The following is a 26,084-nucleotide window of genomic DNA, read 5'->3' on the forward strand; positions in this document are numbered from 1 at the left end:
CGGCATGATTGCGCCCTGTCGAGACTCAATCCGATTTTTGCTGATATCAGCATCTTTAGCAATTGGAGATATATTTAATAATTGCCTCCAAATTTGATTGAAATCTCCAAAAATTCCTTTTTATGATGAAAGACTGTATTTAATTTGTACTCGTGTAATGTATTGCTGTATACATCATGGCATTGACTCTTGTGGAATCTCAAAAGCATCAAACTATCATCAGTTGGTAACGGAGGAAACCTCGTTCAGGCTTCGAAGTCCGCCTTGCTTCGCCTTCCTGAACCCGCAGACGTCGTTTGCTGGACGATAACGCTTCGGAACGCCAAGCAGTTCACCATCCGTTGATGGTTGAGATACTAAGTTACCAACGACCAACCAGCGTCGGTAGATTCTCGCTAACCAAGCTAAACCCTGGTCCGTAGACCATTCTATATGAACGAGTCCCAGTGGGGCCCAGCAGGTTGCGTGGCAGGTGATTGGGCCCCTTTCCTGGTCGCCTGCCGTCAGCAGGGGACCAGCGGGATGCCACCTGCACGGCGATTGGTCAGTTCGCAGGCAGGTCAAACGGCAAAGCGATCAGACAGTCGGCGTTTGTCACACTTACCCGCCGCCTCGGAGCGTGCGGTCCTCTCAGTCTCGCATTTTTTGCGTTTCGGTGATCGGAACGTACGCACGCACGCACGTGAGTGAAACAACGCCGCGATTATCGTTGCGGTGATAACCACGGGGACGGTGATTCTGAGGGAACGGGAGAACGCGCGCGGAACGACGCGACCAGTGGGGCCCCGCAGGGGAACCACAGGGGAACCACAGGGGAACCGCAGGGAGAGGGAGTTGCGAGTTCTGCGAGTGCCGAGGATCGCGCCCGCGCCGAAGATCGCATTTGAAACGCGGGACGCGCAGGACGATGCGACGCGCTAAGCGGCCCGTCCATTCTGTGTTATCACTGTGCACTATTATTTTACTGTCACATTTTAGTGTTATCGTGCCCTAGTGGTGCAGCACTCCGCAATACAAAATCCCGTGTAACCGCCGTCGCGACGGTGAATGACGTGGGAGGCGTCGCCGGGACGCAGCACGGCACGAACGAGCGGCGATCACGAAGAGGAGGAGGAAGAAGAGGAGGAGGTGCTGGAGGAGGTGAGTGCACTCCGTTTCGATTGCTCCGTTTCAACCGTTTGCTTTTAGGTTAAGTTGGGTGCCCTGCTGGGGTCCCGAAGATCACTGGGATCTCTGCTCCCCCCTTTTTCATCTCCGCTCCTGCTCGCTGCGAGTGGTCCAACGCGGACAATACGGGGCCCCGTCCGAGAGACCAACGAAAGGCATCCGAGTCCCCTCCGACCGAGGGAGCCCAAAAGGTCCTTTGAACGATGCGTACCGGCGCATCTCTTCTTCATCATCTTCTCCTCTCTCCCTCCGCTCTCTCCTTTTTCTCTGCTCTCCTGTACCCTTATCTCGTCTTGTGTTTCCAACGCGACCAACTTCACTCTCTTCGTCCTCACTGAGCGTGGTCCGCAACGAATTTTTTTTAATTATTTTCTCGCCGTTATGACGCAACGCGATAACGTCGCGAGAGACTGTTGGCTCTCACGTTTGCATTGAAATGTGCATTGGGACATTCGGTACCGACGTATGCTTTTCGTCACCGCAAAGAGGACTGTCTCTTCAACAGGACGTGTAAATCGAAGCAATTGACATTCGCTAAGTGCACGGTAGCGATTGCATTCAAAAGTGGTGACGTCAAAAGTAGATATGTCGGAGGAATGCTAACAGCATTGTCGAGGTGCGAATAACAATACCAGACGCGACAGCCCGCTGTAACATCAACCTCGTTTCCTAAGTTGGTTACTCAAATTTCAAGCAATAGGACGTCCCTGAACAAGGACTATTTTTATAACAACTTATCCAATTTTATAATATTATTAATGAATTCAATTGATATTAACGACAGTACAATTATAATACAATAATAAAATCACATTTGATATTCGATATTCACGATATTCTTGATATTCGACATTACCCGATTCGATTGCCGTTTCAGAGAAATGAACGATATGCACGGAAATGCAATTATTATTATTGCCAGTCAACGTCAAAATTCGCAAAATTAAAAAAAAGACGATCGAAATCACGAGACGCAAGAATTTGCCAACGAAGCAACGATGCCTGCCGAAGCATTTGTCGTTTGCATTTGAGCGCTTCATGTCCAGTAGAGGAATGTCGCGAAAAAATGTCTTTTCGCGTGCCGTAATGACGTGACGTCTCGTTCCGCGGCGAGGAAACGCCGAGCGGAGCGGTTGCACGGACGGGGTAATTTTCTAGCATAATTGAGAAAATGCACCGGCAATGGCCTCATTACGGTGGTCTTCGTCGATCTCTCGTAAACGACTTCCCGCGCGCGCGCGGACGCGTTCCGATTTGGCGCTTCTCTCGTACCCGCTCCTGCACGTTGAGGATAATAAAGCGGACGAGATATCCCGTGCCACTTCCGGGGAGCGATCGATTGAAAAGAGGTGGGCACGATAGACAGATAGGGTTTTATTAATCGCGTGTGTGATTCTCAGGCGCGAAGTATACGGTTACGCTCGCCTCGGGGATAACGATCGGCGATCGCTCTCATCGTTCGTAATATTAGAGATTTACTATCCCCCCGCGTACCGTTGAAACGTGCCAGCGGGCAAAGTGCACGTACGTAACCCGGCTACCCGTGTTTTCGTCTCGCTTTCACGTCAATTACCCACAGCACGTCCCAGAAACAGAGACCTTGGTGCCTAATCGTCTGCGGAAGGCGCATCATTTTGTTTCATAGCAGAATTTCGATGGCATCGGAACGTTGATAGGAAAATACATTTTTCATGAAAATAACGATGCCTTCTGACGCCGTCACGAGACCTAACGTCCTCAGTTTTCTCGCGATAAGTCTTAGTCGTACACCTTACTTTTCCAGTTTGTCGGTATCAGAGTCAGCGGAAAGAAAGTAGTCTGGAAACCTCGATTTTTCCGCCGTTTTCAATCTTTGCGGCGACGAAGAATGAGAAAAAGGAGGGGACTTTCGGAGCTATTAGGCGAGAGACACGCAAATGGAGCGTAAAATGGTTCGCGTCTCGAAGCAGCGTCAGAGAAAACCTAGTTTCACTTTTGCGAACGTCGTTCCTCTTCCTCTTACTCGGCTCCAGCTCCGTTAATGGATTTTCTAATGGTGATCATCAGATGCATCGGTTACAGTCGCGAGCGCAGTTAATTGAATCTCGCGGTGGTTTGGTCACGCGCGTGATTTAGGTTGTGACGATTAGGGCGATTCGCGCCCGCGAACGTGACGCTTTTCGTTAGCTCGCGAGAGAACCTGGCGTCTCGCTCCGTTTGATTGCGACGCTGATTAAAACCGTGCGCGCGATTGATTTACGTGATAGAGACAGCGCTGCATCTCTCGACGATATTCCTGCTAATCGATAAACACGCGTACTCGAACAGATGACGCCTGGAATGCACTTGGCTCTCCGAAAGAGCCGGAGAGTCGGGATTACATAATTCGCTGCGTAACGCATTCGTAATTCTCAGTGAGCATGATGGCGAGCTCTCGTCAAATCGAATTTCCGCGACTTTGGAATGCGCGTGACATCGCAATTACGCAATCTCATTGTTTAGCTGTATGTTAACAATGTTACGTCTCTGCGCTTTTATCCCAGAATCAACTGGTACACCGATAGCGTAACGTGGAAACCTGATACACAGGTACCAAATCGGTATCGGTATCAAATCATGTCGGGCTACGTGTTATCTAATTAAAGCCATTGTCTCGCTCCTGACATCGCCTTCCCTGATTCTACATGCATGTATTCGTTCTCTCGTCTTTCTCCGCTCGGCGTGCACTAGCATTTCGGGCAGTAAAATCAAGCATTGTCGGAAGCATCCGCTGGTTATAATTCTTCCTTTTTATGAAGCGAGTAAGTCACGCCGACGTAGCGTTACTGCCCATATATATTCTCATATATATATATATATATATATATATATATAAAAGCGTTCGCGTTCAAAATCGAACAATCGATAGCAACGGTATCCCACCGAGGCACGTGCGTGTCCGAATACGACGACGAGTGATGATGGAGGGCCCGAAATGTCACGTAAAAATTGTCATGATCACGCAGCACCCACAGCAAGCAGGTAGTAGACTCTCTCTACGGGATTGTGAACTCGTTTCGGTCGCAACGCTCGCTGTTCCGGCGAGCGAGCGAGCGCGTAACGCGACACGCGCCGGAAAATGACACGCGTCCGCGAACGTATTCATTTTCTTCCGCGACTTGCAAACACAAACCGACCCACGTAGCACCTTGCGAGTCGGTTGCTGGGTAAGTGAACGACCTTAATGCAACGGTATTCGTGCACGATTGCAAGCACGTACATACGGCAAACGGCGCGCGTAAGGTCGCGCGCCGAAACCGCTCCGGTTACGTCGGATTCTCGGGTCCGTGATGCGTCGCGCAGATTTATGTGCGATGTATGCACAAGCGGAATGCGGGATGAGAAGATTTAAGGAAATGCAATACGGTTTCCTCACTCGCGCGATGAGTGGAGGAGCCTGAACTGAGATACTCGCTCTCGCAATAACGCGGACTTGAGACACTCGAGTCTGAATTTACATCGCAAATCGTTTCTGTTCCAGATTTGAATCTGAATAGATGCAACGATAATCTTCCATGAGGAAATTGATGAGGTTTTGCGCATTATTCATGCGCACAGAAACAAGGACTAGAGTGACTCATATTTCATTGTTGAATATTTATATGTGAATTATTAAGATATATGAATAATTAAAATGCTCAGCTTGTCAGCAATATTTAATTGACATAATAAGCGATCGCAACGTCGATGAAATAGATTAGATCGCGCAATATCTTCGCATCTTGGGAAAGCTTCTCGTCAGCTGCGAGATTATTCTGTTTTTCGTGCAAACACTATTCGAAAGTAAAGCAGACAGCTCGATAAAACTCGATTAAACTCATTTTGATGAATGGTAACTTTCAAGAACCGTCGTACGAGTACGTACGCATTAGTGCGGGATAACAGGACTCGCGTTTCCCGCGCGTGAACCGGCACGAGAACCGACAAGGGGGGACCCGTAAATCTCCCAGGATTATATTAATTAGCTCAGCGCATTCACTCGTGGACAAACTTACAAACTTGTCCCGCGATTTTCGTAATCGCCGTCGAGAACCGTCGATTTTGAAAGTCGACGACCAGCACGCCGCGCTCGCACGAGAACGCTCGTATTTTCAGCACGGATGGAAATGAGATCCAGAAATTCTAGTCGAAGAGGGGGACCTGCCAGAGGGATCTTGCGGATGATCCTATGGTCAGAAATATGCAGGGGGACCCTCGAGAAGCGCATTCCAAAAGAAGGGACCGGTGAAAGAGAAAGAGAGAGAGAGAGAGAAGAAACAGATAGATTCCAATCTGTCTATCTCAATAGGGGGAATTTTACTATGGCTCCCCTTATTCACAAGCGAAATTCTTAAACACGAACCATCGGATACATTGGCGTATGCCACCATGTCGCATGCCATTAGATCATGTCGACGTGTTAGACATATTAATCGTATCGTATTAATCACTCGCGATAATTGAAAAGTCGTGTTCGCTAAAGCGAAACGAAGAGGAAGAGAAATGGCAGACACAGACAGTTTGATGGGAAGAGAGGATTTTCTCATTTGAAATTCACGATTTACATTACGAGCACCAGACGAGCGCCAGCGAATGTTGAAAAAGCTTTCTCTTTGGATATTACTCGTATGCTACATTTGTATATGAAATACAAAGTCAAAAACAAAACTCATAATCTCAAGATAATGTCAGGAGTAGAGAGGCTTGTTTAGAGAAGTGGCGCAAACATAAATTATAAGACAAAAGCTATTTGCAACGGCCTTGAGCAGCAGCAGCTGTTGCTGCTGCTACTGCGTACGATTTAATAATAATGAATAAATTTTCTTAATGCATTTGCATCAGTATCTGCACCGCATCGCACAGTAACTGTACCGGTAAATCAGTTAATTTACATGTACCGTTGGTTGAGGTATTCGTTGATAAATCATTAATTTCAATGACAGGAATGGAAACTACACTGGCCAAGTACAAAGAAGCGTAGTGAGAACACCATTGTTAATTTAAGTGCAAATTACAAACAAAATAAATTTTCCTCGTTCGACCGCCGCATACCAGCGCGATTTTCTCTGTCTTGGAAAATGAGAGCATGATTATACTTCCACTTATTAAAAGTGCATTCTCGCGCGTAGTAAGCAGCAGCGCGGCGTGATTTCTTTACTATCAGCCGCCTGTGGGATCTTATTACTTAATCACGATTGTTTAAAACTCACAAATGTAGCAACGCCTTATTACGAGGCCGCTTGAAACGCCACGATCTCTTTCTTTCGTCAAATCGCGCTCACGGAAGGTCTTCCACGTGTGGGCAGCGATTAACATTCCGCGATATGTTTGTCGTTCTTATATAACACGCATCTGCGCGATGTCCACATATGAATTTTAATTTTATCCTTCAGCATGTACTTACGGCAAGACACGCACAGGCGAGCCGCGCGTTTCCAATTTTCCCGCTGAACCAATACATCGCGTCGCAGACCGCGATTTCTCTGACTTCTCACGGCCACTGATAGTTTCTCCTCGTAGAATCTCTTCCCGCAAGGTCAAAGGACAGTCTGTCTGACCCTCCTCAACTCACGAATCGCATTTGTCCTGGATTTGAAATATCCCATCCTTAGGCGGCGAAAACTTACATTCGACTGAGTCGTTTTCTTCTCGACAAATTATGCATATGGATAAACAAGTACATAAAGATTTATTACTAGCATGCTGCCAAGACAAAGTACGAGTAATAAGAGGAAATATTGTTCAAGCTAAAAGTACACATGCATCTTGTACAATACGTGACTTAGAGACATGAGACATTAACACGGAAATAAGATATATCTAACTAAGATCTAATCTAATTCATAGAACGAGAGATAGTGTGATGATTATGCATCATTATTCTGGATGCCATATTCCAGAATGTATTCTTCTACCTTGCGCGACTTTATCATTATCCCTCATAAAGTTGCGCATACATTTCTAATGATAATTAAATTAATAATGATAATTAAATTCTAGTCGCAATAATCGCAATCGTCAGCGTAGTTTGCTCAATCTACTCCTACCAAAGCCCTTCAAGATCACTCCATCAAAGCGCAAATCCTTCTTCGATCGCGATCGAACGCAATTATGGCCACGTAGTAGTTTCTCCGCAGGAAGCCTCGTCCTCCGGGGTCAAAGGACAAAACTCTTCCGCAGTGACCCTAGCCAAGTCGCCGATGTCCGCCTTGGGCTTGAACGGCAATTCCGATACCAGAATCCCTTCCTTGAAGACTCCCTGACCCTCCCCATCCTCTTCTTCCTCCTCGAACTCCGAAAAGTCATCATCGCTGGTCCTCGCACCGGCGAAATCCGCGTCTGTCAGGACAATCGTGTTCACTCTTCGTTTCCGCGACGGTTGTCGTGACATTCCGCTCGGGATCCCCTTCCTTCCGCCGCCAGGGAATCCCCCCTCGCGTCGTCGTCGCGGGGACGATGCGGAGGACGTGAGGACGACCTCGCTCCTTCCCTCGATCGCCTCCTGTTCACGGTCGGCGTCCTGATTGATGGTACTCGGTCGCCGTCCTTCGCCGTGCGTGCTGCTACTCGGCGGCTTCCTACTTTCCAGCGCCGCGTTCTCCGGGAATGCATTTTTATCCGCGCGAACGGCGGCAGCGGCAACCGCGTTCTTGCTGGTGCCACCTGTTACCTCTTCCTCCGGCTTCCTGCCAGTCGCAGAGCGACTCGGCAGCCGCCGACAAGCGTCTGTGATGTCGGCCGGGCATGACGACGCCGGCGTCGTCGTCGTCTTTGTCGTCGTGCCGGTCGTTGCCGCGTCGGGACCGTAGGTCTCCTCTACGAGGTGGCTTGAACTCGGCTCGGCCGGCAAAGCGTCCGAGATGGACCCCTTATCGACGTCCCTAGCCTTCTCGACGTCCGCCTGCATCCGCGGATGTCGGCGATACTCGTCCTGCAAGTAAGCGCGGAACTGGTCCTTGAAATAACCGTCGATCATCCTCCATACGGTGGCGCTGTACCAACTCAGCACGCCGAGGAGGATCACCCCGCGAACGGCGAACGCCAACATGACGAAGCCTCGGACTAATTGACGTCTGGTCGCGATCGATTATCGAGACGCAATTGCAACATGCAGTGTATGTTGTAATATGTTGCGGCCGATAAGTGTATCCTGCGTGTATCCGCGCGTCAAGCTAATTCCCGCCGTGATAATCCGCCAGGATCGACGCGACGCGTTGATCGTGGGATTTAATAACGCTTCCCCCAGGGACTGCGCCAGCAGGCTGTCTCGACGCTAAGCGAGAATTAAAAGGGTTTAACGATTGATCCATTCGCTGACTTTGTTGAAAGTTGTAAGTAGGAAGATTTGCTTCTTCGGAGATGGAGAAGTTTCGGCAAGAAAAATACAGGGAGGAACTTTATCTTATGCCAACATCATGGTCGCCAGCATCTGACTTTCAAATACCGCGCGAAAAAAAGTTCTGTCGGGCGTATGTCCGCCGCTTTCTCTCTCTTTCTTCCTCTTTCTCTGGTATCCACAAGAATATTAAATCTCGTGAAAGCTGACGATTATTCCTCGCTTGCCGTTCCTCGGCATTGATCTCCCGCCAATCTTAAAGTCGAACGGAATAATTCCTCGCGTCCTACTTTTACAATCAACGTAATAGGCAACACAATCAGGAATGATGCTAGTAAAATATCTGCTTGCAATCTGCTATTAGTTCGATACCTATTTGGTAAACATTGATGTTTACCGAATATGATGTTAACAGCTTTGTTTGAAGTTAACAATGCAAAGAGAACGAAGCTGACGTTATAAACGCGCTAATTACAATCGTAATAATTAAATCTATTTTAAAGAAATAATGTTAAATCATATAAAATGTATGTTTACGTCTAATTAAATATGCGACACTAAATACATAACTACCCCTAAACAATCTTCAGAATGATTCAATCCTCTTCACCCACGAGATAATCTTTGAGGATGTAGAAGGATTCTCTCATATTCGGCCAAGCCATGGTCACGAAAACTAAGATCGAGTTCGCGATCACGAAGAGCCGCATCATCTCGACACCGGTGCTGGACCGCAGCCAGTTCCCGAAGTCCTGATTCTCATCATCGCTCATATCGCCGGAATCCAACTTCTCGGTTTCATTCTGGCGACTCTTACCACCCTTGTTCTCGCTGCCTCCGCGTTTCTTCATGATGACCATGCAGCGATCATCTGCAAGTATTGATTCTGATGCTGAACAGCGTGGAGGTACGCGCTTTTCAGAAATAAAGATCATCTTTCACATTTAAATGCCGATTTCTCTTTGTCAGATTTTTAGATTCATCGGGTGATTTCGAATAATTTTTCAACTGAAGTTATTTACTTGTACAATGCTATATTATATGACTCATTAAAGAGCGCTGCTATTCAACGCTATTTATCACAAGACGAGTCAAAAGAGTTGCGGATACTTGCAACCGTGCAATATTCGCTCGCATCAATCATCACGCGTGCAAACTCGGAGCTAATCTACCCGATCTGTTAGTCCAGTCATTTGGTAGTTTTACTTGGAAAGTTTTCCGGGAGTTTTGATATTTGGCATTTTTATAGATTTCGAGGTGCTCTTTTCGAATTTTCACTTTGCGACCTCGTATCTTTGCCGCTTGCGCCGTCATATTGGAAAAATGGCGCCCAAAAACGGTTTGTCGACAATATCTCCTTTCCGGCTCATTTTACGATGAAAATAGTTATGTAAGAAATTAAACTAGAGGAATTTTCCTATAATTTATGTCTGTATCATATATTTGTAAAATAAATAGTTTCGGCGTACGAACGTCGCAAAGTTTACTTCAACACGTGTATTGGCGGAAAATACTCATTTCCACGCCATGAGGTAGAGTATATAGTGCGTTTTTTTCCTTACCTGTGGTATCTCCAGTAGGCCTAATCCACATACCTCACTTCCTATTAACAGATTTTCACAAATAAAACAATTACTTTGCTTAGAAGCCATGACTAAGTGTGCCACAGTACTGCGATTCTGCAACTCGTTATGTAGTATCGTCTTTTACCATATAGAAAAACTGCGCAACGATAACAAAATAATAACGATACTGCATATATAACGAGTTCGAATCGCACCACAGGACGGCGCATTTTGTCTTATGTCGGTACCGAAGATATCTATCGCTTGCGTGGATCCCAAACACAATAACACTAACATTATATAACATATAGCATATAACATAACTTATTAATACATGTACCATATAATGCGTAGTATAATATTTTTCACTAATGTACGTGTTGAAGTAAACTTTGCGACGTTCGTACGCCGAAACTATTTATTTTACAAAAAAATGACACAGACATAAATTATAGAAAAATTCCTCTAGTTTAATTTCTTACATAACTATTTTCATCGTAAAATGAGCCGGAAAGGACATATTGTCGAAAACCCGTTTTTGGGCGCCATTTTTCCAATATGGCGGCGCAAGCGGCAAAGATACGAGGTCGCAAAGTGAAAATTCGAAAAGAGTACCTCGAAATCTATAAAAATGCCAAATATCAAAACTCCTGGAAAACTTTCCAGGTAACCCCCTTTTTTAGCACCAAATGACTGTACTACGTGGGCACGAAGCAACTTTGAACAATCATTCGTTTTTATCTCGCGCACTCCCGATCGAGAACGCACAAGAAAACGTAAGCACGAAGACGAGCGTAGATCAAAGTTCGCCGTATCGTACCGAGTAAATTGCGAGGACGAGTAGCAGAAACGTTATCGACGGAGAACAGTCTTCATCAGACCTCACCGTTTCTCTGTACAATACTCCATTTCCCTCCTTTCCCGCCCTCTCCCGTGCTGATCTCCACTCCGTTTCTCCAATGACGGGTTAGTTACCAAAATTTTGCCCCATTATTTGCAGTTCAACGATGAATAATAGGGATACGATGTCCCGCGAACGGTGGAAACAGAAGCCTCCTAGTTGGAGAGTATTAACGCCGACGATTGAATTTGATGGGGAACCTTCTGCGCGCCTTATCGAGGCCTTCATAACTGGCGAAGGTACTACTCCGATAGCAACCAAGCGAATCGATAAATGAGTGATTTGATTTGCTTCGGTTCTCTCGAACGCCTCGACATCGCGTGCTTCTTCATGGGACGACATGAAGAGCCGAATAAACGTCAAATAAATTTCGCGCGTAGTCGCACGAAATCACCGCAGGGAACATAATTATGGATGGCATCAAAGCCACGAGACTGGAATTATTGAAATGAATTTGCAACGATTGGAGTAATTACAGTCGAATGTTGCGGCACGATCCGACTATGGTCGAGCAGATCTTTTATGGAAACGAAAGACGGATGTCTTACGTGAACAGAAGACGTGTTGGCAACATAATGAACGAAAATCGACTTCTTGGTCCATCAGGTATCGACCGTTGCTCCGATAGTTGCATAATTGCTCGTCCCATAATTAAACGGGTTCAGTGTGTTGCGTCACGAGCGGAAAGTTGGTCACTGCGAGGTAACAGTACAACGCTGTCCGATGCTCCACTTCCGAAGTCGTCCGTCGAACACCCAGTTAGAAAAGTTGCCTCGGTCATTATTCCTATTCGAGCGCGCGTCGGTCGGCCTCGTCCGTTATCGAAAACGATGCGCACATAAATGAAACCGAGCTGATACGATGATAGCACGTCGGTAACGGTATCAAAAGAGACGAAACAAAATTCTTCCGATTCCTGTCCAGATTCGAATCGAATCTTTAGACTGCTCTATACATTAAAAAATTGATACGCAATTATTATAATAATTAATTTTAAAATTTATCTTTTCATGTATAATTGCAAATCGAAATTTATTAAGAGAAGTCTTTCTTATTCCTTTTTATTTTTTTATTCGCACAATGGTGCGCGATATAAAACAAGGCACGCGAATTCAAACGCGAGCAAAGTGCAATTGCAATGGTGCGGCAGTTACCAGCAAAAGACGGTGTGGAGTTAGGCGCGATTATTTCTATGGTGAACGATGTGTCAGACGAGTCCTCGTTCTCTCGTGTATCCCTTTGTCGTAAGTCGAATCGTTCTATTGTACTGGTGGCTGTGAAAGTTTAATCTCCCTACATTCCGTCGCTTTCACGCACCACACGTAAACCGCGGTTGGTGAACTTCAACAACTGTCGTCGATATTACACATCTCGTCCCAAAACGTCGTCAAATATTTAGCCGGTTATAATTGGAGAGGCGAATTTACGAGGACCGTGCTACTTGACTTCATCGCCTTTGAAGACGACAGTAAGGCAATGTGCGACAGCAATGTGCGATCGTTTACGTTCATCCATGAAGAAATTTCACTGAGCATCATCTCTCGATTACCAACGTAAAATGCCTCAGGAAGCATCTGACAGCTTTAACTAAAACATTTTTTTTATTCGATTGGTCCAATTTTTAAATGTCCAAAGGCTGGTAAAATGAAATGCAAAGGAAAATTATTTTACTTGTAGATCGGATAAGTGTCAAATTTTCCGAGGACAAGTCTCTCATGTCTCTCGTCGACTCTTGCATTTCTCGATTTTTTAATTAATGTAACATTTTCGACAGTCATTTCGAGACTCACCTCGCTCTCCCTCTCTCTTTCCGAGTCTTTCTCTCGATCTTCAGAATCGCGAACGTTGTGCGAATCTCTCGTACACGAGTCACCGTCGATCCCGAGCAGCTCGCGTTCTTTTACAGCTTTTTACGGAACGTGAAATCCCTGGCGACGTGACGCACGCAACGACTGCCATCAACGGTTTGCCGCTTTTCGCTTCTGCCTCGCCGCGGGGCATGGCGATGTAAGGTTTCTCGGCTTGGTAAGCTCATTACAAGATTTCGCAGCAGCGTCGAGGGTTCTCCAAAGCTCGCGTGGTGCGTGACAGCACGCTCCAAAATGTCTGGTAAATTCAATACGTGGCGCAACACTGCGTTCGCCTTGCACTGCAACCTCACGTGCGATGTCGTGCAATCTCGCGAATAGACTTTGATTATGTCAAGTCTACTACGTTCTGTTGCGACGACTATTCGCAAATTACATCAAGTACCGTTAATCGAGTTTCTGTGGCTTTCACGCTGAAATCGTTAGGAATCTAAATCTTACTTGTTCCTTAATTTATTTAAAAATATAGCAATATTCAAACGTGACGTGAGCAAGATGCATATTTTGAGACGAAGAGGGAGAAGTGAAATGGCAGATAGAGTGTAATTATTATTAGATTTGTATGAGAATTATGGTACAAATAAAGAAATTGAAAAGTAATGTGATTCTGCAAATAATGCTTTTTGTCGGAATTTTTGTGATTTATGTTTCTGTATTGATCGTTCTTAATAAATATTTGATATAATTGATTATGTATCTTCTTTCTGATATTATTTTATGTTTATGTGGATTAATAATCCAATTTTTTTATCTGAACAATCATTTGACGATCAAGTGCCGGTAATTGCTATGTGCGGTTTAATAAATCACTAGCAAATGGAAGTGAAATCTGACCTTGTCATCTTCCGATCGATTAGATCGCAACGTTTCCCGTGTTTCACGACAATCAATAATGTGAACTGTCCAAAATCACGAACAGAACCACGCGGTTCCCATTTAGAGGGGACGTGCATGAATAGCGGAAAGTTGAATACAATGCGAGAAAACGTTCGCATCATCGACTTTCTTCTGCGATGATAGAGAGTTATCCAGATAACGGCACAAATATAATTTCCTGCCGAAGAAACATCGGAAGAAGAGATTTTTCTCGAGATGTGCTTCGGGGCGTGTTACCGAGACGAACGTTTATGCAAAAATAAAGGGGAACACAAAGGAAAACGCTTATTTTCTGTCTTATTTTATTTCCTTTGGTTATTATTTTGATTTCTGATAACTGTACACATCTTCTTATTATATGTACCAAAGAGAAATTTTCCTGTAAAATAAATAAACAAATAAATCGTCGAATCACGAATCGCGATTCACGGACGAGAATTGTTTCTGCGAATTAAAGCTAGCTGCAGAATGAAATGCGAACGAAACGGATTCGTCGAATCTCCGCGACCGGAATAAGAACTACTCGTGCTGTCTCTCCATCAAAGCCTCCAGGGAACTGCTTATTCTTGGCTGGAGAGATTGACTCGTAACACGGTTATCCGGTACTTCGTTTCCCCGATAATGCCAAAGGATCATAGATGCATTTCCCACTGACAGTAGCGGACGATACGGCATGCTCGATGCAATTTTCCCCGAAAGTATTACCCGACGTCGTCACAGAACACCGATATCCAATAGCCAAAGTTTCAAAGCGATATGTCTCTCTCTTTCTTTGTTGGCTCGTTATTAAGATTAAGAATGTTGCACGTGTACGTTATCGAACATATGCTAAACGAATTCCTGCAGAATATAGTAGATTTTAATAAAAGTGAGAGGAAAAAAATGCAAAAGCGAAAGAAGGAAAATTTCGTAATTATCGGCATCGTGTTTGGTAATTCTCCCCGTGCACGTGGCTACCAGATTCCATCGGCAATTCCGTTTCAGCTAAAAGCGTCAATTGCCGTAGCACGCGCGTTAATGCCGTGTCGTTCCACCGCGTTCGTATCGCTCGCTCGCTTGCCGCTAATCGCTCGCACGAGCCGGGAAATATTCTCTACTTCGCGCGATCAACGATGAAATTGCGTTCGAGCCACACGCAATTACGTGGTCGTGAAATACAATACACTCATAAGGACCGTTAAATCGCGCTTTTACTCGCGTAAAAGTATGGCCGTAGCGGTTGTACGTTTTAACCAAATTGCACCACGCGAGTCGCGCGAACTATGGAGCGCGACAGGCTGCTCTTTTCAAGCGGAGGATCCGCGCGGATTTGCCGTCACTCGCGATGTACAAACTTTTTGGCAGCTCTCAAAACGCTCACCAATTTCGCTGGAAATTCCCCACGTTTAATTATTGACATACCGGTTTTAACGCTCGATCCTGCGCTCGTGATTCGCGCGTCTAAAAAAGCGCACGACGAATTATTCAATTTGCAAAACTGATGCCCAATTAGCGCGAAAATCCGCTGCCAACGAAGACGCGTGGAGATAATTTCGTCCGTCATTAATCGTTTTCATAACTTTTATTGCTGCGTGAATGTTTTGTCCTGCTCGTCTAGAATATCTCGTATTTTTGTTGTATCTTGATAGATCTTTATGCAAAGAAAAATTCGAAATACTTCGGGAAATGCACAGAGAATAAATCTAAAAGCAACTTTGATTTTGAATACGGCAATTCAATTAAATCAAGAATAATGGAAATGTAAGTAAAGTGTAAAAAGAAACGAAGAAGAAGAAGAAAAAGAAGGTGAAAGCGCAATTAGAACGAAATCAGAGGTCGAGCAGAAGAAGAGCCCAGGAGGGGTTTATGGCAGTTTTCATTATAGTCCTAAAAGCGTTGTTTCCCTTCCTATTCACTCAGGGCATCGCCGGAAGCCTCGTTAAAATTCCTCATAATTACATTTCGTCATCGGCGCAAACTTTATCACTGCTCCCTTAAAGATCCCTGCGTCAATGTAAGTGTTTAAACGCTCTCGATAGTCACGCGAAAGTCCCTCTTCATCTTGATCGATATTAAAGGGGGTAGAGCAATAACGCTCCCGGCGAACGTGTATGATCTGCCGAGCAAAATGAGCAACTATTTGCTAGTATCGGATGTAGCAGGTGCGCGATATCTATCTTACGGTATTATTACTTATCGCGGTCTGATTTACAGCGAAAAATAGCATGTAGTTATAAATATCGCCACTAACGTATTACTTCCGACACACTCTCAAACTGAACCAGATTTGAAAGGAACATGTTAGGATTAGACAAAGACAACAACCCTCCTCTGTATTGCGAATCGTAAACCGTGAACTACATAACGTGGTTTTTACAGACGCAAACTAAAAGGCAAAGTTGCATTAATTGCAAAGTTGATTCGGCGGAAAATCCAGCACAATGTTTTCCGCGTGCAATTTTACCTGCTTCTTAATCCTTTTGCTTGCGAGATTTTGCACATCAGAAAATAAAATGAAATAATAAATCTCGCTATATTTGTACTTCGGATTATAATTTCGACGTGTATTCGAAAGATGTTTGTACTGACCTAAGATTTACCTAAAAGTAAACACAGACATTACAATGAGAGAATACTCTCATATACAGGGTGGCCCACATAACTCTTAACAGCTGAATATTTCGGAAACTATTTGTCAAATCAAAAGTTGTTCATAAGAAAGTTTTATGTATTCGAGGGGCCTTTCTAACTACATAAATATGAAGTTACCCCCTTTAAGCCCCTGCCCCCCTTTAAGCCCCTGCCCACATTTTGCAAACATCACCAAACAGTTGTTATACGAAAAATTTGAAGACAAGTGGATAGGTCGTGGTGGACCTGTTCAATGGCCTCCTCGATCTCCCGATCTAACACCATTAGACTTCTTTTTGTGGGGATATGTGAAGGAGAAAGTTATGTTTGAACCGCCAACGACGAAAGAGAATATGAAGCAAAGGATACGCGACGCTTGCGCTTCAGTGACTTCCGAAATGTTAAAAAATGTTAGGAGTAATTTGTTGCTTCGAATAAATACATGTTTACAAGTCCATGGCGGACATTTTGAACATTTAATAAATTGAATAAATAAACAAACAGTGTGTTGTGATTTTGATTTCGTGTAGCTTCGAAACTTTACACCGCCATATCTTTTAACAGAAACATCTGACAAAAAAATGTTTTTAACAAAATTTACTTTTTTTTACCCGTAGAACCCAACCATCTAACATTTTATAGGGGGTCCCGTTTGAAATTGTGAAGTTACCCCCTGCCCCCCTTAAAGGGGGTAACTTCATATTTATGTAGTTAGAAAGGCCCCTCGAATACATAAAACTTTCTCATAAACAACTTTTTGATTTGACAAATAGTTTCCGAAATATTCAGCTGTTAAGAGTTATGTGGGGCCACTCTGTATATATATGTATACTTGGAGTTAAATAATATCACCTACTGCAAACGGATTGCACTGCCAGATACCGATGGTGACTGAAAATTCAGCGCAAACTGTTAATCAATCAAGCAGCCCAGACGGCTGGCTAGCATATTCTGTTTGCAGGACGAACTGATACCCCGCCAATACGTCACCGTCCGCTTAAAGTGGATGTTCAATTATTCATGAAATTGTCGGCGAACGTCACGCCTCGTACGTCCTCGAGATCATGCTCCATTACCGGGGACCGCAAGTCCAAACGATGTGCGAGAATCGTCGAAATTGACTTCCGCGAGAGACTTCGCGTCTGCAACGGTAGCGTAAGAAACGGAAGCCAAACTGATTGTCGGTGTCGTTCCGACAAATTTCGATCATTCGACGTCGTAAACACGCGAAAACGACATTTATCTTCTCAATTCAACGGGATCAAGGGGAACTCGATTCTACTCTCACGATGATCAACGAGAACTCGAATCCGCTTCCACGTTTTTACGTCTCTATAAAATTAAAAGTCAATTTCTTTTAATTCATCACCGATTCTCGAGCGATACGCGGAGTATAATCCGAGAAATTATTAAATCGTGTGCATTCTCGTCGCGTACCCCGCAGGTCGATTTCCTTCTTTTTCTTTTTCTCTCCTTTTTCTCTCTCTCTTCCTCTCTTTCCCGTATCGGCTTGTAAAAGTTCGCAGGTATTTCACGCGCGCGCGTGAGCGCGAACGCATCTAATTAGGAACGCATTATTACCATCTCTCCGCCCTCACTGGGTAGAGTAATTAATTAAGCGCCCTCGAGACAGAAGACCGCCCGTAAGAATCCTACGACTGTTGCAAAACTGCCGTTAATAAATCCAGGCTAATTAGTTAGCGGACCGACTAAAGGCAGCAAACTACGCGCATCGACATGTTTTATGCACCGTTTGCGCCGAGTTTACAAAGTAAGACGCCGTGCATTATCGTCACCGTCACCCTCGTCGTCGATCTTGCAACGAGAACATCGACACACGGCGCTCATTTTCCCAGTCTCACGCCCGCAAGAAATCGATTAACACATTTTTCACGATCCGCCCCCTCCGTTTTTTCATAACCGCTCGCTCGCACGCGCATGCATCGTGCAAGCGTTGCGATTTTAAAATGCCGTCAGCCTCATCTCTCCCGTTGGTCCCGCGTCAGGGATGTGAATTTAAACGGTTACCCCACGAGTAGCGTACTCGTATTATATTCGAGATGGAGTTTTCTGTTGTATAAATAAACGATGCGATGAAATAGCCAGATTAATTTTTTCACGTATCTATCTACTTCGTGACATCATTACGCGTTAGAAGAGTTCGCGTGAAGAGTTACTCTTGATAATGAAATCCGGAAATCCCCAAAATGTATTCCGCGCACCTCTTCCTAATCGCAAACTATTTAATCCACCTTTCGCAGTTGCAAGGTAATTAATTAGATTGGTATCGCCGGTCCTTCGTCCAGGAATTGTTCTAAAAGCGACGGCTTAATCGAATTCGTAGTGGCGCTACGAACGTGCGTAAAATATTGAAAGGTCGATATATTTAATTAATTCTTTTAAGTACTGATATCGTCGTTAACGAAGTTAACGGTATCGCTGGCCGAAACGGTCGGTTAATTAATCGCATTTAACTCAATACTTTCATATGAACGTTTTAACGGGTACCGGCGTATGATCATGCGATCGATCGACGTTCACGTGGCTCGATCCTCACCGGGCCATGCGTTCGTCCGCGAAGCATCCGAGGGATGAACGGGAACGGGCGGGGGCGCAACAGTTGCGTGGGTGGATGCGCGCCCGATGAGGGGACGAAGCGGGGTGGCGGAATAGTGGAGAACGAGGGGTACGCGTAGATGGGGGTTGAAACCCGGCGCCCGATCTAACGTACCTCAGTGTTCATCTGGCATTCACGTCGCGAGCAACTCCCTGGTCGCGAGGCAGACTTCGCGAGGAAGCTTTCACGTCCGATCAGAGAAAATCTCACGTGCGCGCGTGGAAATCGCCTCGCGGCCGAACGCGATCGGGATTTCCCGTTGAATCGGAATCAATTTTCCGAGAGACTTCTCTGTCTCTCCGTTACCTCGATTCTTTCGCGCCGACATCGAGCAAAGCCTCATCAAAGTGCAATTAGTGATCGGTGATCGGTAGTGCGGCGAGCCGGATCGTCTCACCGACGCGCGACGATTTCGCGATTAGGAATCCCGACATCGCGCGGCGATACCACGTGGTGCTCCATCCGCGAGTTCCATCATCCGCCTCGCGTTTTGAATCGGTAGCATCAAATCGTACGTTATGACAGAACAATCCAGACCTAATTCAGACTTCAGTTCTTTCGAACATTTCGCAAACTTTTGGGAAAATATCAGATAGAGTTCGAACAGTTTTCGATAATTATATGTGATTACGCAATAGGTATCACACTCTTCGTTCACTACGAATTCTCTATCATTCGTGAACAGCCTTCTGCTCGAAAAGAATAGAAGAATAAAGCAATTAAGCTTACGTTCAGATTTCATATGCAATTATTTATTTAACATTAATTCTTAATGTCGTGTAAAAAAATTTCAAATTTATTGGTACTCAGCAATTTTGACGAATAAGTTCAAGTTGATACGAATTAAAATTCCTCTCTATTTTTCGATTTTTCATTCCGGGCTACATACTGTACCGGGCTTTGTCCATTAGAGACCGCGCGATGAGGTTTCCGGACTCAAAGTTCAGGGTTCAGCGTCGTCACAAGAGTGGGTGGTATTCCTCATCGAAGTCCGAAACGATGCACGGATGAGATAAAAACCGGAGGCACGTCGGTACCGATACGATTTTCCGCGCAATATTTCCGTAATATCGGACAGCTGACGGTATACTCCTACGCAACGTTCGCACAGCAGAATGCAGATCGCGAGAAATCGCGCATATCGCGAACGCGCGCGCGCGCGTGAAGACGCGGGAAATATCGGAAAAACGGAAAACTGCAATATTGAATGCAAAAAATAAAATTTATTTAATTCTTTGTTTTACATTTACACGTTTTTGTGTTCACAAATATTTAATTCTTTTTTTCATATTCACAAATATCAGATGTATGTGATTCCATTTCAAATTCTTTTTTTTACAAATGAGGTAGCGCGAATATTTGAATAAGGTACGTGGTAACATGGTAAAATAGCGGATAAAAGTTGGAGATAACAGATTATACTGCGATAGGCAAGCACGTGGCGCGGTACGCTGACATTTGTTGCATAACTCGACTTTCTCCTTTGTTGCACGGCGTACGTTAATCATTTTCGCGCGAACGCGGTTATGCGTGCGTTCTCTTTTAAAGGGCTCTCGCGTGATCAATATTGCTGCCAGTACAAATACTGTCGATATTTCATCTCGCAGCTTCCCTTTAAGAGTTCCTCACGCGATTGGTGTCAATCAAATCACTGTCAGTATTTTGGTGATTTATTCACGCCGTATTAATGAGCACATGAGAATCGCACTGATCGATCGACGATCTTGTATTTAATTGCGTATTTATAATATCCATACTCACCACAATCAATGCAAAATCAATTATATTGCAAGTTTGCAAATTTAGTTTCATAATTAATGCAACCAATCAGCGCGAGATAAAAATATATTCAAATGTAATAAATTCAAAATAAATTCAAAGTAAATTCGAAATATAGTAACGTTAAACTTAAAAGTAATTTTTTATTTCAAAATTCAAGGTTTAATTTTAACACGCGCACATGCGAAGTTATTAGCTGAAAATGTTCATGTTTCCGGAACGGCGCTTTTCTGCTTGAATGCTGCTGAATAGGTACATGTTACTATACCACCAGACGAAAGGAGTACATAGGAGTTAATTAATTAATTAAAACCAGCAATTTGATTTTTATGTGCACATATACGCACACACAAACTGACCGATGGAAAAATTGTATATTAAAAGTCTCATTATAACATACTGCAAACACACGTCATTCCGCAAATGCCTGGTGTTCGCGTGGAAAGACCGGTTTTTCACGATAGATACATATGTAATTGTTAAGTTTCTTTCAGGGACACGCGTAAAATTTCAGATCTCATTTCATGTATCTCGCAGCTGAAGCACGAACGTGAGATAACTACCGAAAATGTAAAAAATTACCCCGTTTCAGAGAGAGACGCGGTATTAATATCACCGTGCAATTCGCGAACTGCTACAAGCAGGACCAGATATCCGTTAACAAAACGCGGAAATTCTTCGTTTCGGTCCCCATTGATCGCTACACCTCATTAAAATCTGCAAACCGATCGCTTTCCTAATGAAACCCCTTGGGAAAGAACTATCGTTTTTCTCTCATCGCGCTTTGTTGTCGTGTTCAGTCTGATGGCGAAAATTTCATTTAGCTCCAACAAGCAACTCGATTATTTAATTTCTTACGAATTCACGTGTATTTTCCGATCATCCGCTAATCTGCACTCGAAAGGTGCGAAAATTCGTCAGTTGTGCACGCGGTTGCGCCGCATAGTGCAATTCGCAGAATGCAGACAATGGTCCTCGCGTTTCATCTTTCTTCTTCTTTTCTCGATTCCTTAATTTCACACTTCTTTCACATTCTCTTTAACGAATCGGTGTGTACGGAAACGTCACCTACGAAATATTCCGACAAGTTTTACTTCTAATTGCTCCGAAATGCGGTAGACTTTTTGAAAAGAAGAATTAAAGGAGAAAGAAATACGGTACGTGGAGTGAAAAAGAGCATAGCTTGAAAGTAATGTAGAAGAATTGCCGAGGAGAGCGATATACCGCCTTGGATCGGGTGAATTTTCGCGTCGACGAGAAATTAAATTTGCGGCCTTGCTGCAGGAACCGATCGTGTTGATGAAAGATTCTAAAAGTAACGATAAGGGATACAAGAAGGAAGAGGTTATTGCTGTGCGACACGGCGGAAGGCCGACGATGGACGAGGATTTCCGCTGCAAGAAAAATATAATTCATAACGGGATTCGTTATTGCAGGATTAATTACTGGGTAAAATGATGCAAAAAAGGACCTCGAGCAAAAACGTCGTTGATTGCGTTCATGCGAGATAAAAAGAAACAATCTCTCGCGAAACGAGACGTCGTCAGTTCAACGTCCGAGCGAAGGATAAAATTATCGGCTTCGAATATACTGCATTGATAGTAGATTTGTTTGGCGCAACGAACCTGAATGGCTGAAATAACAGATCGAATCGCGGACAATTTATGTCCCGCGAAAAGCTTCGTATGCAAGAAAAAATAGATAGTCAAACTGTGTTCATTGAATCCAGCGCGAAAAAAATTAACGTAATCATCTTTTATGCACTTATCAAATATCTTGCATTGACAAAAAAACGGAATAGTTTTTATTATACGGAAACCAAACTCCTTATTTTTTTAATTTTAATTAAAATCAGTTGTACGTTGCTAATTCCACATATATTTGCATCATCACAGCCGATCCTATGCATCTAATATTCGCGCATTACTAACCTAATAACTTCTGCCATTTCACGAGTCCCGATTTAATAGGACTCATATTCCTGGGAATTGTAATTTTCCGCGGGGAACAATGTACTGGAAATTCGATAAGGAATTCGAGCGGCTTTCGAGCCCAGTTCGGCGACTTGCGGAACGTTCGTCCCGCGAGCCGGGCGTAAATTCACGGCGTAATTCCTCGTGCAGGAGCGGTCCACTTTGCGGAGGCGCTATCTTTCATTCCGGCGAAATTAAATCATCGCGATCCCGCCGCTGGAAATTATGACGCCGCGATTCGTTTAACGCGGCCCGTGCACGCCGGCCGCTCTTTCCACAGTTCCGAAACCGAAACGTTCTTCTCACGTATCATATAAAGAATCCCGGAAATCGCCTATGTGTCCCCCTATTAAATCTTTTCATGCGAGAATTTCTCTCTCGCGCCTCTTGACACCCGCCCACCCGCCTGTCCATCTGTCTGTCTGTTTGTCCGAGAATGCTGCCGAGCGAATTCTCCCAACGAAAAACTGGAACGAAAATCTCGTAACGATCGCGTGGAATGCGTGGAGATCACTGCGATGCGTAATGGATCGCTTCAAATGGCGAACGATTAGATAATCCAGAAAATAAATTCAAGCACTAAATGCGCGCGCGCAAGCCGATCCGATTCCGCACTCGATGGGATTTTCATTTCGATAATCTTACACAACAGAGGAAATGATTAATGTGGCCTCTGTCGCAGTGTAGATGCACGTAATGCACGAAACTTTTTACACATAAAATATTTCAATACGTAAGGATAATTTTTTTTAAAGACAACATCATTGCGAGCGAATACATATGGACTAAAGAAAAAGGCGTGAAAACCAGCAGCTTCGTGCGTTTTTCGATGATCATTTCTTCTCGCGTCTTTAAAGTTCTCTGAAAATTTTCGACACTGATCTCGCCATGTTATTTGCACACGTCCCATGCACACACATACATACATATCCACGCGACACATACCACGGATTCGTTGAATTGGATCGAGAAAAGAGGCTATGGGAATGATACGAGTGCAATGGTACATTGCGGCTGTCAGGTATAGCTGTCGCCGCGCGTCGAGGAAGCCGCTTTATACCAGTAATACGTCGTTTATCTCGCGGTCTATATCTGTCGCAACTCCTTAGTAGCGGCATAAACTCTTCTTCCATCCCGACTCGATACCCAGCGTCGTTCGTCGCCGTTACCACCTTCGAACTTCTTCCATGCCGAAGAAAAAGGAAAACACCGATCAGAAAGACGCCAATCCTTTCGATCTTTTCGTCGGGTATCGAGAGTCGCCGCTGCTGTTCGCGTTCCGTTTTTCTTTTTCGCATCAGAGTCGCAAAACCTAACGTCGTATCAAAGTACACTTCCATGTTTTCCGTCTATCTTCACACGTCATTTACCGCGTGATCTATGTTCTTCCAGCTCCGCAAATTAGCGCGCATGTCATTGATTCGTTTGACTCCTTTCCTGAATATTCTGCTCGCCAAGGGAACGATTGCCGCGACAAACGTGCGAGAAAGCATTTACGCAGAGAAAACGCAATTATCGGGAAAACGGGTCGCGATGTATTAATTAAATTGCAACGGAAATGAATCGTCATCTTCTTTAGCGTCAAGCGTGTCTTTAAATCAGAAAGTGTGTTTCACTCGTGTATAAACGGGGACATTCGAAATGATGGATCGACAGGGCGAACGGAAAGTTTTCGAATATCATGATGTGATCCATTCTCCATCTTATAACGGTGCGTTTGAACGGAATGCTATGCACATGTCGCACAAGACACGCGCACGTCACGCTTCCGAGCTTGAAGACACGCAACAACATCTGGCGAACGCGTACGCGATGTTTCTCGTCTTCGTCTTTCCTGTCTACCGTTAAGGTGCAACGCCGGTAAATTTCGCGAACTCTTCCTCGCGAGGACCATTTCAGAACTTTTCGCTCGAAAAGAAGAAACGGCAGTGGCGCCGTTCTCAAAGCAAAGTTCAAATTAAGAACGCTCCGTCCGATCCACGCGGATTTAACCCCGGAGAAAAGTTAAATCCGCTGATGGAATAATTTTATTACTTTCTTTATTTCCCCGTCGGCCATCGGATCGGCAAGAGGAGAGGCAGATTTATTTTCCCCGTTCCTTTTTTGTCCGTCCGTGACTCCCGCCTGTACTTAATAGTAGTTCTGAATTGGTTTCAAGCGCTATCCGACTGTCGCTGCTCCGTTGTGCAAATCGTGAAAGGTATTACATTGTTTAAAAGGTCCGGTACATCAAGTTAAGTAAATTGAATTTTAATAAAGAAGCAGCAAACAAGGAGAAAAAAGATTCGCGAAAAATCCGTGAACAGTAAATCCGCTGCTAGAAAATTACGACAAATGCAAAATCTGAAATATTCTGCTGCGTTGATTCATAATTAGTAATTAAAAGCGGAAACTCTATAAATCTTGAGTATGTATCGAGAAACGATACGTACTCAAAGACACACAATGGCAAAAATACTCCTTGGCAAACATTTCCGATTCGGCAATAAATGCGGATTCGTGCAACGAATCGTAGCGAACGCGAAGTTCTCGAAATGTCGATCCATGATGTTGGTATTTCCGCAATTGGTGATTCGCGGATTATCGTGGACACTTGACGGGACGGACGGGCGATCAGGACGAGGACGAGGCCTCGAGCTTTTTGGGCGCAGCTGGTCGCGCGGAAATTATGTCATCCCGTAAATTTCCGCCGGTAGTCAGCGCGCATCAGTGAGATCCATTGAGCGGGCCGGCGGATACTGGAAAATTTGCGTAACTGGAAAATCACTCGACCGCGTGTAGACACTTCAATGCGGACAATTCTTCGTTCGCGATTGGCCACTCGACTGCGGTCGAAAAAAGAATGAAATCAAGCTTGAAAATTCGAATTTTCCCCAATCGTCGTATCGGGGAAGAATAATGAGTCAAAATGGTAAATATTATATATTAACAGTCAAAATAAAAATCCAATGAAGAAGTAAGATTTGATAAACGCGGTTGCCGATGTGTACATATATCCGTATCGCTTAATATTTTACAATAGTATAATATTCGAATGTTCAAATCGAGACATATTTTGTTATTCTAATTTTCATAAATTCCGCGTTAATTTCTCTCGAAACGGCTGAATGCAAGTTGCATTTTCTCATTAGTTCTCGCCAAGGGCAATTTATGAGCTTTGTTTTCCGCGTTCTCGGTTAATCCTCGAGGCGGCCGAAGTCTAGAACTGCAACTAATCGTCAATCGATCGGTCTGCTCGTGCCACACCGTCTTTCGCTCTTAAGCGCATCTCTTTCCGCCGTTGAGCCAATGGCTGCTGGCTATTGTGCCAGAAAAGATTGGATCGCCGATCTTCTCGTCTCTTTCACACATGTATCGCTTGAACGAGAAGCTCCTGTTTTTCACTGTTTTTCGCT

General features: G+C 44.5%; 3 protein-coding genes across 4 annotated transcripts in view; 1 reads left to right on the forward strand and 2 right to left on the reverse strand.

Moving 5' to 3' along the window:
• Positions 1 to 7,067: 7,067 nt before the first annotated feature.
• On the reverse strand, positions 7,068 to 8,224 carry LOC113561987. Its single transcript, XM_026969737.1, has one exon. It carries the CDS (start codon positions 8,210 to 8,212, stop codon positions 7,274 to 7,276), a length of 939 nt encoding a protein of 312 aa, XP_026825538.1. The 5' UTR covers positions 8,213 to 8,224; the 3' UTR covers positions 7,068 to 7,273.
• Positions 8,225 to 9,074: 850 nt separating this feature from the next.
• LOC105287578 lies at positions 9,075 to 16,160 on the reverse strand. Of its 2 annotated transcripts, none has more exons than XM_026969738.1 (2): positions 12,757 to 16,160; positions 9,075 to 9,371 (listed from the first exon to the last, which is right to left on the reverse strand). In XM_026969738.1, exon 2 carries the CDS (start codon positions 9,358 to 9,360, stop codon positions 9,097 to 9,099), a length of 264 nt encoding a protein of 87 aa, XP_026825539.1. In that variant the 5' UTR covers positions 9,361 to 9,371; positions 12,757 to 16,160; the 3' UTR covers positions 9,075 to 9,096. The 2 variants fall into 2 exon arrangements, with proteins under 2 accessions (XP_026825539.1, XP_011351501.1); XM_011353199.3 differs by lacking the exon at positions 12,757 to 16,160 and adding an exon at positions 11,515 to 11,994.
• Positions 16,161 to 19,034: 2,874 nt separating this feature from the next.
• Positions 19,035 to 26,084, forward strand: part of LOC105287574 — a 60,242-nt gene continuing 53,192 nt past the window's right edge. The window contains exon 1 of the mRNA XM_026969430.1: positions 19,035 to 19,575. The gene's annotated coding sequence lies outside the window, so the exon portion shown is untranslated. The remainder of the gene's footprint in view (positions 19,576 to 26,084) is intronic.

Source organism: Ooceraea biroi, chromosome 5 (assembly GCF_003672135.1).
Source record: "Ooceraea biroi isolate clonal line C1 chromosome 5, Obir_v5.4, whole genome shotgun sequence".
Lineage (NCBI taxonomy): Eukaryota > Metazoa > Arthropoda > Insecta > Hymenoptera > Formicidae > Ooceraea > Ooceraea biroi.

What these genes read in the sequence shown, in the direction of transcription:
- LOC113561987 (XM_026969737.1), bottom strand. Translation starts at nt 8,212, where the DNA reads ATGTTGGCGTTCGCCGTTCGCGGGGTGATCCTCCTCGGCGTGCTGAGT.
- LOC105287578 (XM_011353199.3), bottom strand. Translation starts at nt 11,569, where the DNA reads ATGGACCAAGAAGTCGATTTTCGTTCATTATGTTGCCAACACGTCTTC. An exon ending in CCAACACGTCTTCTGTTCAC is followed by an intron (nt 9,372 to 11,514) that starts GTAAGACATCCG and finishes CAATACTTGCAG; the next exon opens with ATGATCGCTGCATGGTCATC.